Source organism: Vanessa atalanta, chromosome 17 (genome assembly GCF_905147765.1).
Source record: "Vanessa atalanta chromosome 17, ilVanAtal1.2, whole genome shotgun sequence".
Classification (NCBI taxonomy): domain Eukaryota; kingdom Metazoa; phylum Arthropoda; class Insecta; order Lepidoptera; family Nymphalidae; genus Vanessa; species Vanessa atalanta.
Window position 1 is genome coordinate 3,633,519 of NC_061887.1, and position 13,825 is coordinate 3,647,343.

General features: G+C 30.8%; 1 protein-coding gene across 1 annotated transcript in view; it reads left to right on the forward strand.

Annotated features, from left to right (window-relative positions):
• Window positions 1–993: 993 nt before the first annotated feature.
• Window positions 994–13,825, forward strand: part of LOC125070640 (dynein axonemal heavy chain 10) — a 59,459-nt gene continuing 46,627 nt past the window's right edge. The window contains exons 1-20 of the mRNA XM_047680588.1: window positions 994–1,306; window positions 1,521–1,736; window positions 3,075–3,212; window positions 3,301–3,356; window positions 3,580–3,810; window positions 4,276–4,410; window positions 4,725–4,795; window positions 5,182–5,263; window positions 6,442–6,557; window positions 7,769–7,949; window positions 8,177–8,323; window positions 8,417–8,509; window positions 9,014–9,087; window positions 9,377–9,575; window positions 10,399–10,646; window positions 11,339–11,483; window positions 11,735–11,848; window positions 12,500–12,680; window positions 13,172–13,318; window positions 13,685–13,767. Coding sequence (XP_047536544.1) covers window positions 994–1,306; window positions 1,521–1,736; window positions 3,075–3,212; window positions 3,301–3,356; window positions 3,580–3,810; window positions 4,276–4,410; window positions 4,725–4,795; window positions 5,182–5,263; window positions 6,442–6,557; window positions 7,769–7,949; window positions 8,177–8,323; window positions 8,417–8,509; window positions 9,014–9,087; window positions 9,377–9,575; window positions 10,399–10,646; window positions 11,339–11,483; window positions 11,735–11,848; window positions 12,500–12,680; window positions 13,172–13,318; window positions 13,685–13,767 — 2,970 coding nt within the window. The remainder of the gene's footprint in view (window positions 1,307–1,520; window positions 1,737–3,074; window positions 3,213–3,300; window positions 3,357–3,579; window positions 3,811–4,275; window positions 4,411–4,724; window positions 4,796–5,181; window positions 5,264–6,441; window positions 6,558–7,768; window positions 7,950–8,176; window positions 8,324–8,416; window positions 8,510–9,013; window positions 9,088–9,376; window positions 9,576–10,398; window positions 10,647–11,338; window positions 11,484–11,734; window positions 11,849–12,499; window positions 12,681–13,171; window positions 13,319–13,684; window positions 13,768–13,825) is intronic.

Here is a 13,825-nt window from a genome sequence, read left to right on the forward strand (position 1 = left end):
TCAAATATGCTCGATAATCTATGTCGGCAAGTCGGTTAAGATTTTTTTAAAACAAAAAACCATAAACAAATGCAAACAATAAATTTCTTATTTCACTTGTAAGAAGTCGGGTCAGAGAGGTAGTATCTTACACATAATTATATTACCTATTATATTTCATTCTTCTTATTTACGAATGTATATGTTTTTTTAATATAAAAACTTTTTATATTTCGTATTTTCTTATTATTAATTAACCGCGTAATTTCGACAAAACTTCCTTATGGTTACTATGACAACCAAATGTATGTTGATATTCTGTTGTTTTATTTATAATGCTTGGATACTCAAAACTTACAAATGTAATACAATATGTATGGTTTTTGAGGAATTCTAGATAAATATAAAGGACTTATAATTTAAATTATCCCTTAAGAATAATTTAATAGCATATTATTGGTAAGTATATGAACTTTGTATTTCTTTTTTAAGTATCGGACTACATTATTCGTCTGTGAAGTATCATGTTAAATTTAATGACAATTATTTTTTTCTTTTATATGTATATGTAATTCTTCTGTTTGTATGTATGTCAAAGAACTCCTCCTAAACTTATAGACCGATTTCGGTGATGTATTTGTGTTTGAGTAGATAAAAATGTTTAGATTGAACACAATAGGTGGCGCTGTTATTGAATACCAAAAAATAAACTTACGTCACCCGTACAAAGTCGGGACGGGCAGCTAGTATGATAAAAGTATCTATATCTATTAATCTAAAAAAAATTGTTTTAAAAATATTTAAGTTAAATTTGGGTTATTATTATTTTTTTCTTATATATCTATAATCTTTTAAATGAATATACATACGTCTTTTTAGAGTAAAATATTTGATTTAGTTAAACATCACATATATTTTTGGATCTTACATCTGTTCATTAGTTCAAACGACTTAAAGTCACAATAGTAATAATTATGAAACATATTCACAGAATTTCTTTAGCTCCTGTATAAAATGGCGGAAGATGAAACGAAATCCAATGATTCCGACAGACAATCTCTCGCAGAAGGACTAGATTTGGAACTCGACTTTAAGAATGATCCTAGAGTTCAATGGTTTAAGGAACGCATTCTTTCGTACATAGGTATAGACGATGAGGAACTCTTCTACAATCTACTAGACGAAGGAGACGCAAAGCAAAAGCTTGCGACTTTTATAACGGCTCCGCTCAAGCCAAACGAATTGTCGCTTGATAAACGCACATTCTACATATCTAAGATAATTGTTGATAAGTTAATTCATGAGGACAAGGAGTTTACGGAATGGCGTAAGTGATGCTTTTGTTAAATAATTGAATTTATTTCAAGAAAATAATTTGTTTCCTCCTGTTTTTGTATAATCTTAATGTTCGGATATATTTTCACAGTTTATTTAAACTGTGAAAATCTATTATATTTTTCTTAAGCATGTTTTGGTCATTACATAAATATTTTATACCTACAAAATATATAAAATACAATGATGTCATGATGTGGTCACAGGGATAATTCCTCCTCCGCCACCTCCGCCAGCAACAAAGAAAGGCAAAAAAGGTAAAAAAGGTAAAGCTGAGCCTGTAGTAGAAGCTGAACCTGAAGAGGCGATGGAAGAAGACAAGAGAGCTAAAAGTATGAAGAGTATGAAAAGTATGAAGAGCATGAAAAGTATGAAAAGTATGAAGAGTATGAAAAGCTTGAAAAGTACGAAAAGTATCAGAGGTAAGGAAAAGTTTTCATGGCAAACGTTAAAGCTAAATAGTGCAGTGTGAATTACGGAATGGCACTCTCTTGATAAATTTATATTACCTATTTTTATAACAATTTTTCAAACCTGGAAGCCAATTCTATTACATAACAGAATTTCATTTTATCGTAATCAAATCGAAACGTAATCCTTCTCTACTAACACAATAATCCAGTTGCAGTTTGGTCGGTCGGAATAGAATCGAAAATGTATCGTGACCGTTATAAAATTGTAGAATTTTAAGTGTAAGAATAGTCGAACTTGGGTCGAATAGTATCGTGAATAGTATTAATCGTCATAACTTAGTAGAATATCCCCCCTGGCTGTGAGCGCCATTGTATTCATTTGTGTTTTTAATTAATCTCGGCTCAATGGAGAAGGTAAACGTCGTGAGAAAACTTGATTCTGTTTAGTGAAATTTTGCTCTTTTATGTATAATATTAAGGTAAAGATATTTTTAATATTCGTTAAATAGTATTTAACGTAGTACGTAGTATTTTACGTCCTAAGGATTCTTACCTTCTTTCTGTACCTAATCACACTTCCGGTTTCGTCTCTAATTCCTACTCCGTTCAAGTTGTGCGATTGTGGAACAAAGTACCCGAAAATATTAGAAAAGCTACCTCAAAATTTACTTTTAAAACTCGTCTACGTGAGCAAATATTGTCAGAAATCCCCTAGCTCTTATGATTTCTGTTATGCACTATTATTATTAAATTAACTATTGTTATATTATATATATGTTTTTACGATAGACAGTACCTATATATCAATATTTATTTTGTAGATACTATATGGATATGTATGTATATGTTTTTTTATTTAGTTTTATATAAGTATGTGCATATATTGTTATATATTGTTAATTAATTTTTAATTACCGCCTTCATGGTTTTTCTGTTTGACCTCAAGGTTGACTGGCAGAGAATGCCTTCAGGCATTAAGTCCGCCTTTTGTCCCATTAACTTTATGGTGGTCAATAAAGCATTTAAATAAATAAATATTTAGTTTTCCCCGCCTGTCTTAAAATAGAATGTTTAATAATTGCTGTAAATAATATAATCTCTACGTTATAAACTTTATAGAACTTTAGACATAGATATTATACATGATTAATAAGAAAATAAGCATATTCGTTAGAAAAAACAATAAACTATCTTAATGTTGTTCCACAAGACAAAGTGATTTTAATTATTGATTTCATACTTTTCTTGCAGAAGGAGACATAGATGATGGTGAGGTGCATTTTAATACTATATGTCTTACTTTAAAACTATATTATGGAAATATGTAACGATATAATAAACTTTTAGATGAAGAAGTAGAGACAGTAGCAGCAGCTGTTACTGAAGTATTCGATATAGAGGAAGGTGTACGGACGTCCATAGACTTGCGTTTGGAAGAAGAGGAATCTCCACTGGTCGTTGAAGATTTATACTCGTTTCCAGCACGTAATTATTTTACTCTATATTCATCTCTTTATCCTCCTACTTTTGCTTTTAATTTTAAAAATAATTTATATATAAAAATGTATTTTAGCTCCTGAAGATCTGGACCCAGATATTGATGGGACCTTGGAGTTTTATACAGTCATTGTAAGTAAAAATTAAGATATACCTACATTTTATTTTCTCTTTGTATCAAAACTTTTATAGAAGTCTGAATTTTTTATTAATTTTAAATTAAAATAATATCATTCCATATACAGATAATTTATAATATAAATTTGCAAGATTTAATGTAATACCATAATCATACACAGTTCGTTTGTTCGGCTATAAAACATGTAAATATTTTTTTGTCTTAATCTTTATCCAGCGATCAGTTCCACGTATAATCCAATACCCTAAATTGGTACCAGTGTTTGGCGCGTTCACACCTCAAGTCACTAATAGGAATCGGCGATACATCTATTTCATTAGACAGACTCAGGATGAAATACCTTTGTCGGAAACACCTAAAATGACTAAACAAAAGATGCCAGAGTATATTTTAGTGGGATCAACTAGCGGCAAAGTTCTGATGAGTTTAGGATTGCAACTTAAAGAGGTAAATTTATTGTTTTACGGTCTTATTATTTGATGTATATTTTGCATATAAATATTAACTAGTTAAAAAACCAACGATTAAAATAAAATTATACTCGTAACTGTATCTATGCGAGTAAAAGTGTGTTAAGTCTCATAAATTTACGTAAAAGTCCCACTTACGGCCTTTCGGCAGAGGTAAGGAGGTATCCAGTGGTCTCTCCTCGAAGTAAAGGTTTGGTGTTTATTCCACCCCATCACTTTTTTGCGGTTCGGTGGACAAATATGTGGCAGAATTTCATTAACATGGACAGATTTCCTCACTGCCTTAATTATACGCCGAACAAGAGTTAAAAATAAGCATTTGAAAACTTAATTTTGTTTATTCAGATTTGTTTGCGGGGTCGTTGGTTAATAATACATTAGATCTAATGCCGCTCGCTCAATTTCGTTTATTTGAAATTAATTGTGTTAACAATGATTACAGACATTTATAGCACTGTTCGAGAAACAGTTCCGTGAAATAGTCTCTATGGGTTCGGAGGCACAGTCCACAACGGTACTTTCTCGTCAGCTCTCGTACGCAGGACAACATTATCAAATGGAGGATACAACTTCAGAAGTATGTTATATTCTACTTCTCGAGCTTTAGCATACTTTCATAATTTATTAACAAACTAATTTTTCCATCATTATTAGCCAATACGAATTTGAAAGTAAAATAAAATTGCTTTTACAGCGTTTAATGAATAGTAAAATGACTACCATTAATTATCGCTTATCTAAACAATAAGGCAATATTATGTAAGCAATCGTTTAGTGACAGAACGTTTTTTTAAACGATACTTTTAAAGATCCGATTAAGAATTTCGTTTCTTTGATGTTTGTAGTATAATAATAAGTACCTTCAAAAACAGTAACGTTATCTATTTAAAGGTGAATTACCTTCGGCCGTCTGACTACCGAAGAATGTCTAATGTTGCCAGAGGAGAAAACGCCGAGAGACGGTAAGTTAATTTGAATTAACCATTCAGATTTTTTTTCTCTATATAACGCAATTGGTGCAATTATAAGTTCTGGAATATTATTTATGTATAATGTAGTAGTATTCCTTACAACTATAAATGCACAATATACATGTGTAATTTTTTAAACATATTATATATCATTAATTAGATTTGTATCGTCTGGATATTCTATAAATAATTAAATAAAAAAGGCGACTTTAAAAATATTTATATAAGAGGATTGACGTGTTAAAAAAAGTTAAAATAAGTATTTTTTGAGATTTGTTCACAGTCGAGTATATCAAAATATTTTCGTGTTTTTTTTTTAAGTTGCATAGTATTGCTGATAAGTCTTTATGTAAGTTAAAAGTGTATATCTTATGCAGGATTAAAAATATGCATTCCGAGTCATCTACGGTTCCTAGAAAGTTAACATCTGCACTACCCACATCTTCAATAATTACACAGGTAAATATAAATATATTTTCTATATATTATATATAGCGTTATAGTTATAGAAATGTTCATGTTTTATAAGATTCATAAAAAAGATTGGAGTGTTTACCTCGCTGGTCTAAAGCGAGTTGGATGCGAGTAAATGGCACAAAATCATCAGATTCATGAACATTTTCTCACGGAACTTTTTACCGTTGCACAAGATAGATTATGAATATAAATTAAGCAAATCAGTGGTGCTTGCCCAGGTTTGAATCCACAATCTTTGGTTAAGATTCCTCTTAGTTTGACTTTTATAAGACTTATCGTAGAAAATATTTGATGGTATGAATATAATTTTTAAGTTACGAAAAATTATATCCGATAACTCCTTGTGTTCTTGTTTTTCTAAAATGTATGATTTCATAAAAATTACATACTTTGCTACTAAAACTAAATTCCATTATTAAAACTTGATTGAAGCATATGCTTTACGTTTGTGTTAAATCGTAATAAAATAAACATAATACAATATTATAATTGGTGGTAGCGTACTGTACAACCTGTCTGGGTAGGTACGACCCAATCATCAAATATTCTACCGCCAAGCAGCAATATTAAGTATAGAGTATTTTCGGTAGTGAAAAATAAATTATGAAATTTGATAAAAATTAAAATATATATATATATATATATATATATAATTAAATATACTTACAGTATAATATACTGAAACATTCATTTTGAGTCATAAAAAAAATTATTATTTTATTATATTAAAATTAAAAGTCATAATTTTAGTCTGTATATCACGTGACACGAGCCGCTACGGTGTAGCGTCAGATAGGCAACTATTCACTATTATTTGGCACTTTGAGAAACAACTTTTCTGGACTTTTAATGCTAGGATTTGTACATTACACACCAACGATAGCGATTTTAATTCATTATTTTCCCAAAAAAACACCAAATATATATAGCTGTTAACATTGAATGAGTGCCAGTCGTACACACGCAGCTGTTGTTTTTATCAATATGACGTCACCAAAATGACAGACAGCGTTTTTGCGGGACTAAAATTTAGAAATTAATTAAAATTTTAAATTTTATTTTATTTTATGGCAAGAAAACGTGTTTATTTTGCCGAAATATATTTTTTTGTGGCTTTTAATAAATTATGTTTTAATAAAATTGCTATTGTCACTTTTCAGGACATCTCCGATTTGGATGCTCCAATTTCAGATACCAAAAAGAATGATTCTGAAAAGAAACCTACCGCATCAGAAGTTATAACAGATATTAAAAATCTCGTGGGAATAGTGGAATGGTGAGGTGGAGTATTTTATTTCAAAACATTGAACTATACTTTATTTTAGTTCTCTTTTGTTATCAAATGATTTGTTTTCAATATATATTTATATGCCTTATATAATGTTAATTATATTGCGTTTATGTATGTAATTTATATGTACATAATCTTAATAGTTGTACTACACTTCGCCTTCGTGTTCCGTTTCCGTTTGGCATTTAGCAGTTAAGTCTGATTTTTGCTCCAAATACATTATTATTGAAACCTAGGAAGTCACAAATTGTTTTGGGGATATTTTGTGACTTATTCAAGTTCTTCGATTGTATGCTAAATTAAATATTAAATATAAAGCTACGTCACCGGCACCGATCTCAATAAATTATTATATTTGTATTTAAGCAATCTGTAAACGTTGTCTGCCAAACGCGCTGCATCTTCAGTTATAAGTTTAGGTATCAGGTTCAGTAGTTATTACATTTTAAATTAGGTTACACAAAAATAACCTCTCTCCGTTTAGTAATATCGACAAATGTAAACAATAATGTTGGTAAGTAAAATATATATGTATATATTGCTATTGTGTTTCGCCGGTTATTCTCGCGTTCTTACTTTCAGAACCAGTTGTAAATTTTGGAAGTTCTTACAAACAGAATGAAAAAAAATGATTCGATATATGAATAATCATATAGATAGATTTATAAATTTTGCTTCAGTGGTTAGTAAAAACATCTTCTGTTTTTTGAATGAATAATTATACTGTTATTTTATAAATATTTCACACTTTTTATGTAAAAATTAATTAATATTTAAATAACTCCATTTACAAAATAGAATTACCCTTATATACGAGTATGTTAGTAAATATTAAAGGATATTAAGTATTAGTAATTCAATTACGCCAGTAACAACATCGCCGTGTAGATGCGATGTCATTATAATGTCGCGTGTCGGAACTTGTTACATCGACAACTTCAATATCCGACGTATCTGGTGCAGGAAGAAATCGTGTAACTTTTCTGACATCACAGCTGCAAGAACGTGCAATAAAATATATGAATAGGTTATGTGATAATATTATATTGTATTTTGTTTTTGTTGCGTGGCACACTAAGTAAGTTTTAAAGTAAACAACTATTTACAACGCTTCAGATATATTGAGCATTACTATTTACAGCCTTTACTACTTTTTTATTAATTCTTATTTAAATATATTATTTTTCAAATCCAAGGACAATAGAGCACATTGAAGGCGAAATCCAGCTGCCGATGCCAAACATACCAGCTCTGATGGAAGAACGTTCACCTGGACACGTGGAGTTCAATGATCCCGAGCTGACTACTCAGCTAGAAGAGGCTGTCATGATGTGGCAATCTCATATCGATTCTACGATATCAGCGTGCTTGGGGAAGGTGGATTTTTGCTTTAATGTATTTTTAATGATAGAACTTGTAGAGAAAAAGACTCTTAAATATATTTCGACATTAAAATAATTTAGTTTTATGAGTTTAATTTTCTGTATAAAATCATTGGTATATTACCAATTTCACTGCACAGCTTATAAAATTTTTAACCCAAGTTTTTAGTTTATTTATAAAACTTTATAATACGATATGGCATAATTTCCGTTATTAACCAGACACGAGAAGGCGAGGGGCCAGTGGCAGAATACAAATACTGGCGCGAGAGAGATGCTGAGATATCTCTTCTCGTTGAACAATTAAAACAACCGATGGTAGTCAAAATATTGTCACTTCTGAAGAAAGCATCTTCTACTTATCTGGAGGTAAATTCAATTGACATAGTTCTAATAATACAATAATTATTTATTATGACTAAAAAATAAACCATATAACAAATTGTCTGTTACTTGTTACAGGGTTTCCAGAACTATAAAGACAAACTAATGGAGCAATATAATCTGGCTGGAGATAACCTCAAGTTTTTATCAACTTTAATGCGTTTTTTTACTGTGAGTTTTTTTTTAAATAAAGATATCTATTATGAAACAAAGTGCCACTTACCTTATCTTACCCAGCAGCCACAGCCTGGCCTCGTCCGTCTGCCCATCTGAAAGTGATAAACTCAAAAACAATTAAAGGCTTATAAATATGATATTGATTTTGTATAAATTGGTTTAAAATGACGTTGACCAGTGAATTAATACAGTTATATGAACGATAAAACGTTGTATGTAAGCCTTTCTTCGATCTATGCGAAGCCGGGAGGGGTAGGTAGTTACATATCTATATAACTACTAAGCCCCAATTTGGCACAGTAGTAATTTATTAAAAAAAAGATATAATATAAATACAATGTATACCTTATAGCACTGTGGAAAAATGTTGCTTTCCACCCGTGGAAAAAAAGTCTGATCTGGATCATTACTTCCGAAAATTACCCCCTGCGTACAAAAAAAACAAAGTTTACCACTTTGTAATATTAATTAATATAGATAAGTAAATATGTACTTCAGGTAATAGAAGACGATTCTTCACTCCAACAAGTAATAGAAATGCTGCCGGAATTAGTTGAAAGCATCTACATGATGTGGGTACTTTCAAAGGGTTATCGTACGGATGAAACGATGATTCCCTTACTTGGGAGAATTTCATGGGCTTTGTGTAATAAACTAGAGCGATTCCTGAATGTTCACAAGTTATTCGAGTAAGGTTTACCTACAATATTTTTTATTATGTCAAAATAGTATCCCGAGTTTACTGTATATCTACTTCTTAAAAAAAAAACGATATATTTTTTTTAATAATAATTACACTAACAGATACGTTTTATAATTAAATATCGATAAAATAATAATAACAAAGGTAATTGATTATAGTAAACAAAATGATGAGATTCTATCGCTCGCCCGAGCTGGTCAAAAGATAATGGAAATGTGGCACACCCTGTATAAGGAAACGAGACGTAACATCGAACTGAGCGGTAAAGGAGCGCGCTGGGAGTTCGATCAACCGCTGCTATTCACCCGCACCGACTACATCGGTACCGTTGCTAGAGACCTGGGAGACGTTGTGCAGGTAAATAATCATCAAGAATCAAATTTAAAATATTGTTTATTTAAGTAGGTTCTCACAAGAGCAACGATTCCGTGATGGCTCCTAAAGAGCTGTTACTGCTGTTTTTTTTTGGGAGTTCCGGCGTATTCCTTGCTGGCGAGTAAGCGACATAACACTTAATGAGGAGTAAATGAGTAATTGCGTATTATGCAAATAAAAAAGATTCAAGCGCTTTTAAAGCATAATTTATTAAATATAAAGATAAATGTTCAACTAAAACCGGTTTGGATTGTTTTGATAGATTCAACTGAACCAGCAGGAAAATCATTAGGTGGTGCTTTTATCAATCATATATAATATATAATTAAATATAAACGTAACTCTTATATTTAATCTTATGTAGAATAATATACTGTTTTACTGATATTTATTGTCATGACTTTTAATTATATTAGTTGGTAGATGAAATCTTATCTGCGGATTATCTTATAGAATCGAATATCTTGCCAAAGGCAAGGTATTGAGTTTACGGAGACAGAAACTTGATGTTACAAAATTATCTGAGATTGTTTTTATACAATGGCTATCATATTTTCTAAGAAATTTATATTAAATATTTAATATATTTAAGAAATATTTATAAAATAATCTTTAAATACAATTTTTTAATTAATAAAGGCACTACCAACTTTCAAACATTCACATTATCATAACTGATTAAAACATTTAATTTTGCTATTGGCGTTACCGAGCATTGATCGAATAATATCCACAAACTTCAATATTGTATCGTTGATTCTATGATTACAAATAAAGATTTTTGTTTTTTATTCACCAATTATAGGTACTAATCGATTTTGAGCGTATTTTTGGCAATGAACTAAAATCTATAATAAGCGATCCAACTCAAATTGACGATGTACGGAAAAGGGTCAAGAAGCTCGTATACCCAATACGTACGATCGACTTCAGCGTATTCGTGTTTGACAATAAAGAGAACTGGGATGTAATCATGGGTGACTTCTGGAACGAAGTTAAATATTTGGAAGAAGAAGCTAAAAATTATATAAATCAAAGCTTCGGTAATTTACGGTAAGTTTTGTTGCAATGGATTACATTCAGTATCATTTAATTATTATATCTACTACTTTAAAGATGTAATATTTATCATTTCAATAACTATGTATATAATTGACTCCCCGAGAAACATGAATGTCGATGAAAAATATAATACTATTGGTCATCCGCAGCTTGCTCGCGTTTTAGGGATTAGTTGTCTGGTGTTAGCGATAAAAAACGTATTATTAATTATTTTTTTTCATTTCTTGGAGGTGAAACTTTTTTTATACCAAACAACGGCAACATCAACAGTAAGACATTAATGAATATAAAATTGAAACTACTTTATAAGTAGGTAATTGATTGTTAAATCATTGGATAACAATAATTATGATATGTTTACAATATATCATATTGTATGTTTTAATGAAGTTTCTATTGATTAAATAAAAATGGTCATAATACTCGTATTGACTAATGAGGTTGCATTTGTTTTCCAACGAGGAATACTCGACGTGTTTGTGTTTATGATTCTCATCATCATTATCGAGCGGACGCATCGCAATCATGCCGCCGAATTTTTTTCACTTTTCGCCTCGACATGTATTATTTATGGGTCATTATTTTTATAAATAACAAAATTTGAAAGTAGATTACGAAAAAATAATTATTTCAATTTAATATTTCCAAGTATCGCGTATTTTAAATGGTGTATTTTTATTTAGATCCTCCGAAGAAGCTCTGGATGTCCTACTTAAATTCCTAGAGTTCGACACAAGGGAGGCTATAAGACGTCAACTCGCTACGAAATTCGACCTCGTCATGCGACAGTTCATTAAGGAGATAACAGCTATAGAAGATAAATTCACCGTATCTCATGTTGAATACCTAATACACATCAATATATAAGGCGTGGTTTGAAAATTATATCAATTTAACGGGACGAAAAGAGAAATGGCGATCAAATTTCTATTTTACACTGAAAAGACGATTGAAATAAAATTAAATTTCTGTACTGCAAGCCTATTCTTAATTGAAATTCTGAAGTGTTTTTCTATATAAGGTTGTTAACAATTTTAAGTAAGTAAATATAAGGAAATTTTGTTTCTTTTTTTCTCCAGCGTTTTCGTAAAAATCCACCTTTACTACGAAATCATCCACCAGTCGCCGGCGCCATCTACTGGGCAAGAGCTCTATTTAATAAGATGAAACAACCCATTATGAAGTTCAAGAAAGTAAGTCTAAAATTGTATATACATTCACAATTTTTTATGTTTAACTGTGATAAAATGGAGAAATATCAAGCTGGTAATGGTGATGGCCCAGTGGCTAGAACGCGTGCATCTTAACCTATGATTTCGGGTTCAAACCCAGGCAGGCACCACTGAAATTTCATGTGCTTAATTTGTGTTTATAATTCATCTCGTGCTCGGCGGTGAAGGAAAACATCGTAAGGAAACCTGCATGTGTCTAATTTCAACGAAATTCTGCCACATGTGTATTCCGCCAACCCGCATTGGAGCAGCGTGGTGGAATATGCTCCAAACCTTCTCCTCAAAGGGAAGGGAGGCCTTTATCCCAGCAGTGGGACATTTACAGGCTGCTAATGCTAATGCTAATGCTAAATATTAAAATCATTTGAAATGTAATAATTGAAAGTAGCGATAAACGATCATCAATGAAAATTGGAAAAATATATGTATTATTTACATACATTAAAACTATCGGAATACCTATTTCAAATAATAATGTAACATAAACATTCCATAATACACCGTCTAATAATAACATAATTATAAATATAGTATTTCAAATATTAAATTTAACTAGGTAATAACAATTCAGTTTTCTGATCTAAGCATCAAACTTATATTTCATAAATAAAGGTACCTGAACTTAACGATTGTGAGCAAAAGAAAACCGCTTTCTTACAATACAAAGCGTTCTCCAAGCTTATAAGGGAATATGAAGAAGCTAAGTATAGGGAATGGGTTAAGGATGCTTCAGACTTCGTCGATAATACGATGAAGAAAAATATACTACACGTCGTGTTCAAGAAGGAAGAAGGTTTGTTATTTTTTTGTCTTAATAAAAAATAATAATTACGGCCTGTAATTTTCATTGTGTTAAGCAAAGACCTCCTGTCCTAATGAATGAATTCAATGCGGTTATAGTGAAGGCATGAGATAGATTTTATAAGATTACGTAAAGTAAAAAAAATACAGACTAATATTTCACTGTTGTCTATGTTGTGGTGTGCTCTGAACCCGCAATCTTCGGCAAAAATACACGTGTAATAGCGACTGGGCAACAGCTCTGTTTAGTAAAATTATGATAAAGTGCTGAGTAAAAAACACAGACTATATTAATTACAATATCATATAGTATAGATAGTGGAAGTTGTTAATCTTATTACAGTTTTATTAATTTTGTTTGGTAAAATTAGTTTCGTTTATGTAATAGTTGTATTCAAAATCGTGTATATGAGAAACGAGTAAGTGAGAAACGATTATGTACTTTTCAATTATTTTTTTTCCATATTGTTATAATGAAAATAGATTCAATGCCGTCAAAGGGTCGAGGGATGCAACTGACTGCAGCGGGAAGAGCCCACGTGGCCAAAAAGAAAGCCTCTAATATGTCTATCAAGCCCATAGATATCGTAAACAAGGAGATCGCTGACAAACGCAGGAGAGACAAGGCTTGTACGTAAGACCATATTTTCATGAATTCTGTGTTAATCGCACTTTCAAACCGATACTATATATCTCTGGAAGAGTTCGCTTTTTTAGAAATAAGAGAGCCCCTGAATCTTCTCTTGCTTACCTGTTTAGAAATGTTTTTAAACTTAGTGAATAATAAAGACTGTTTGATTACTTAATTGATTTCAGTATGTTAAAAAAACTTATACTTAAAATAAAAACTATTTTTAGTTTGTTAGGAATTTTTGCATGCTTATAAGATTGTTCGAAAATGGAACCAAAATAGTTTTTTACGCCCATATGTAATGTTAAAACGATCCGTCCTTTGAAGTATATTTTTAACTGCTATACTATATATAATTATTTTAGTGATGTTGATGAGGATTCCTGGACAACACTATGAAAATGTAAGATCACCGAGTTCCGTGTCACTTCTAGCAAAAGAGGGATTGGTGAGAATTTTCTAGATTTCTACATCTGTGTATTAACCGTGAAAATTATATTTAAAAG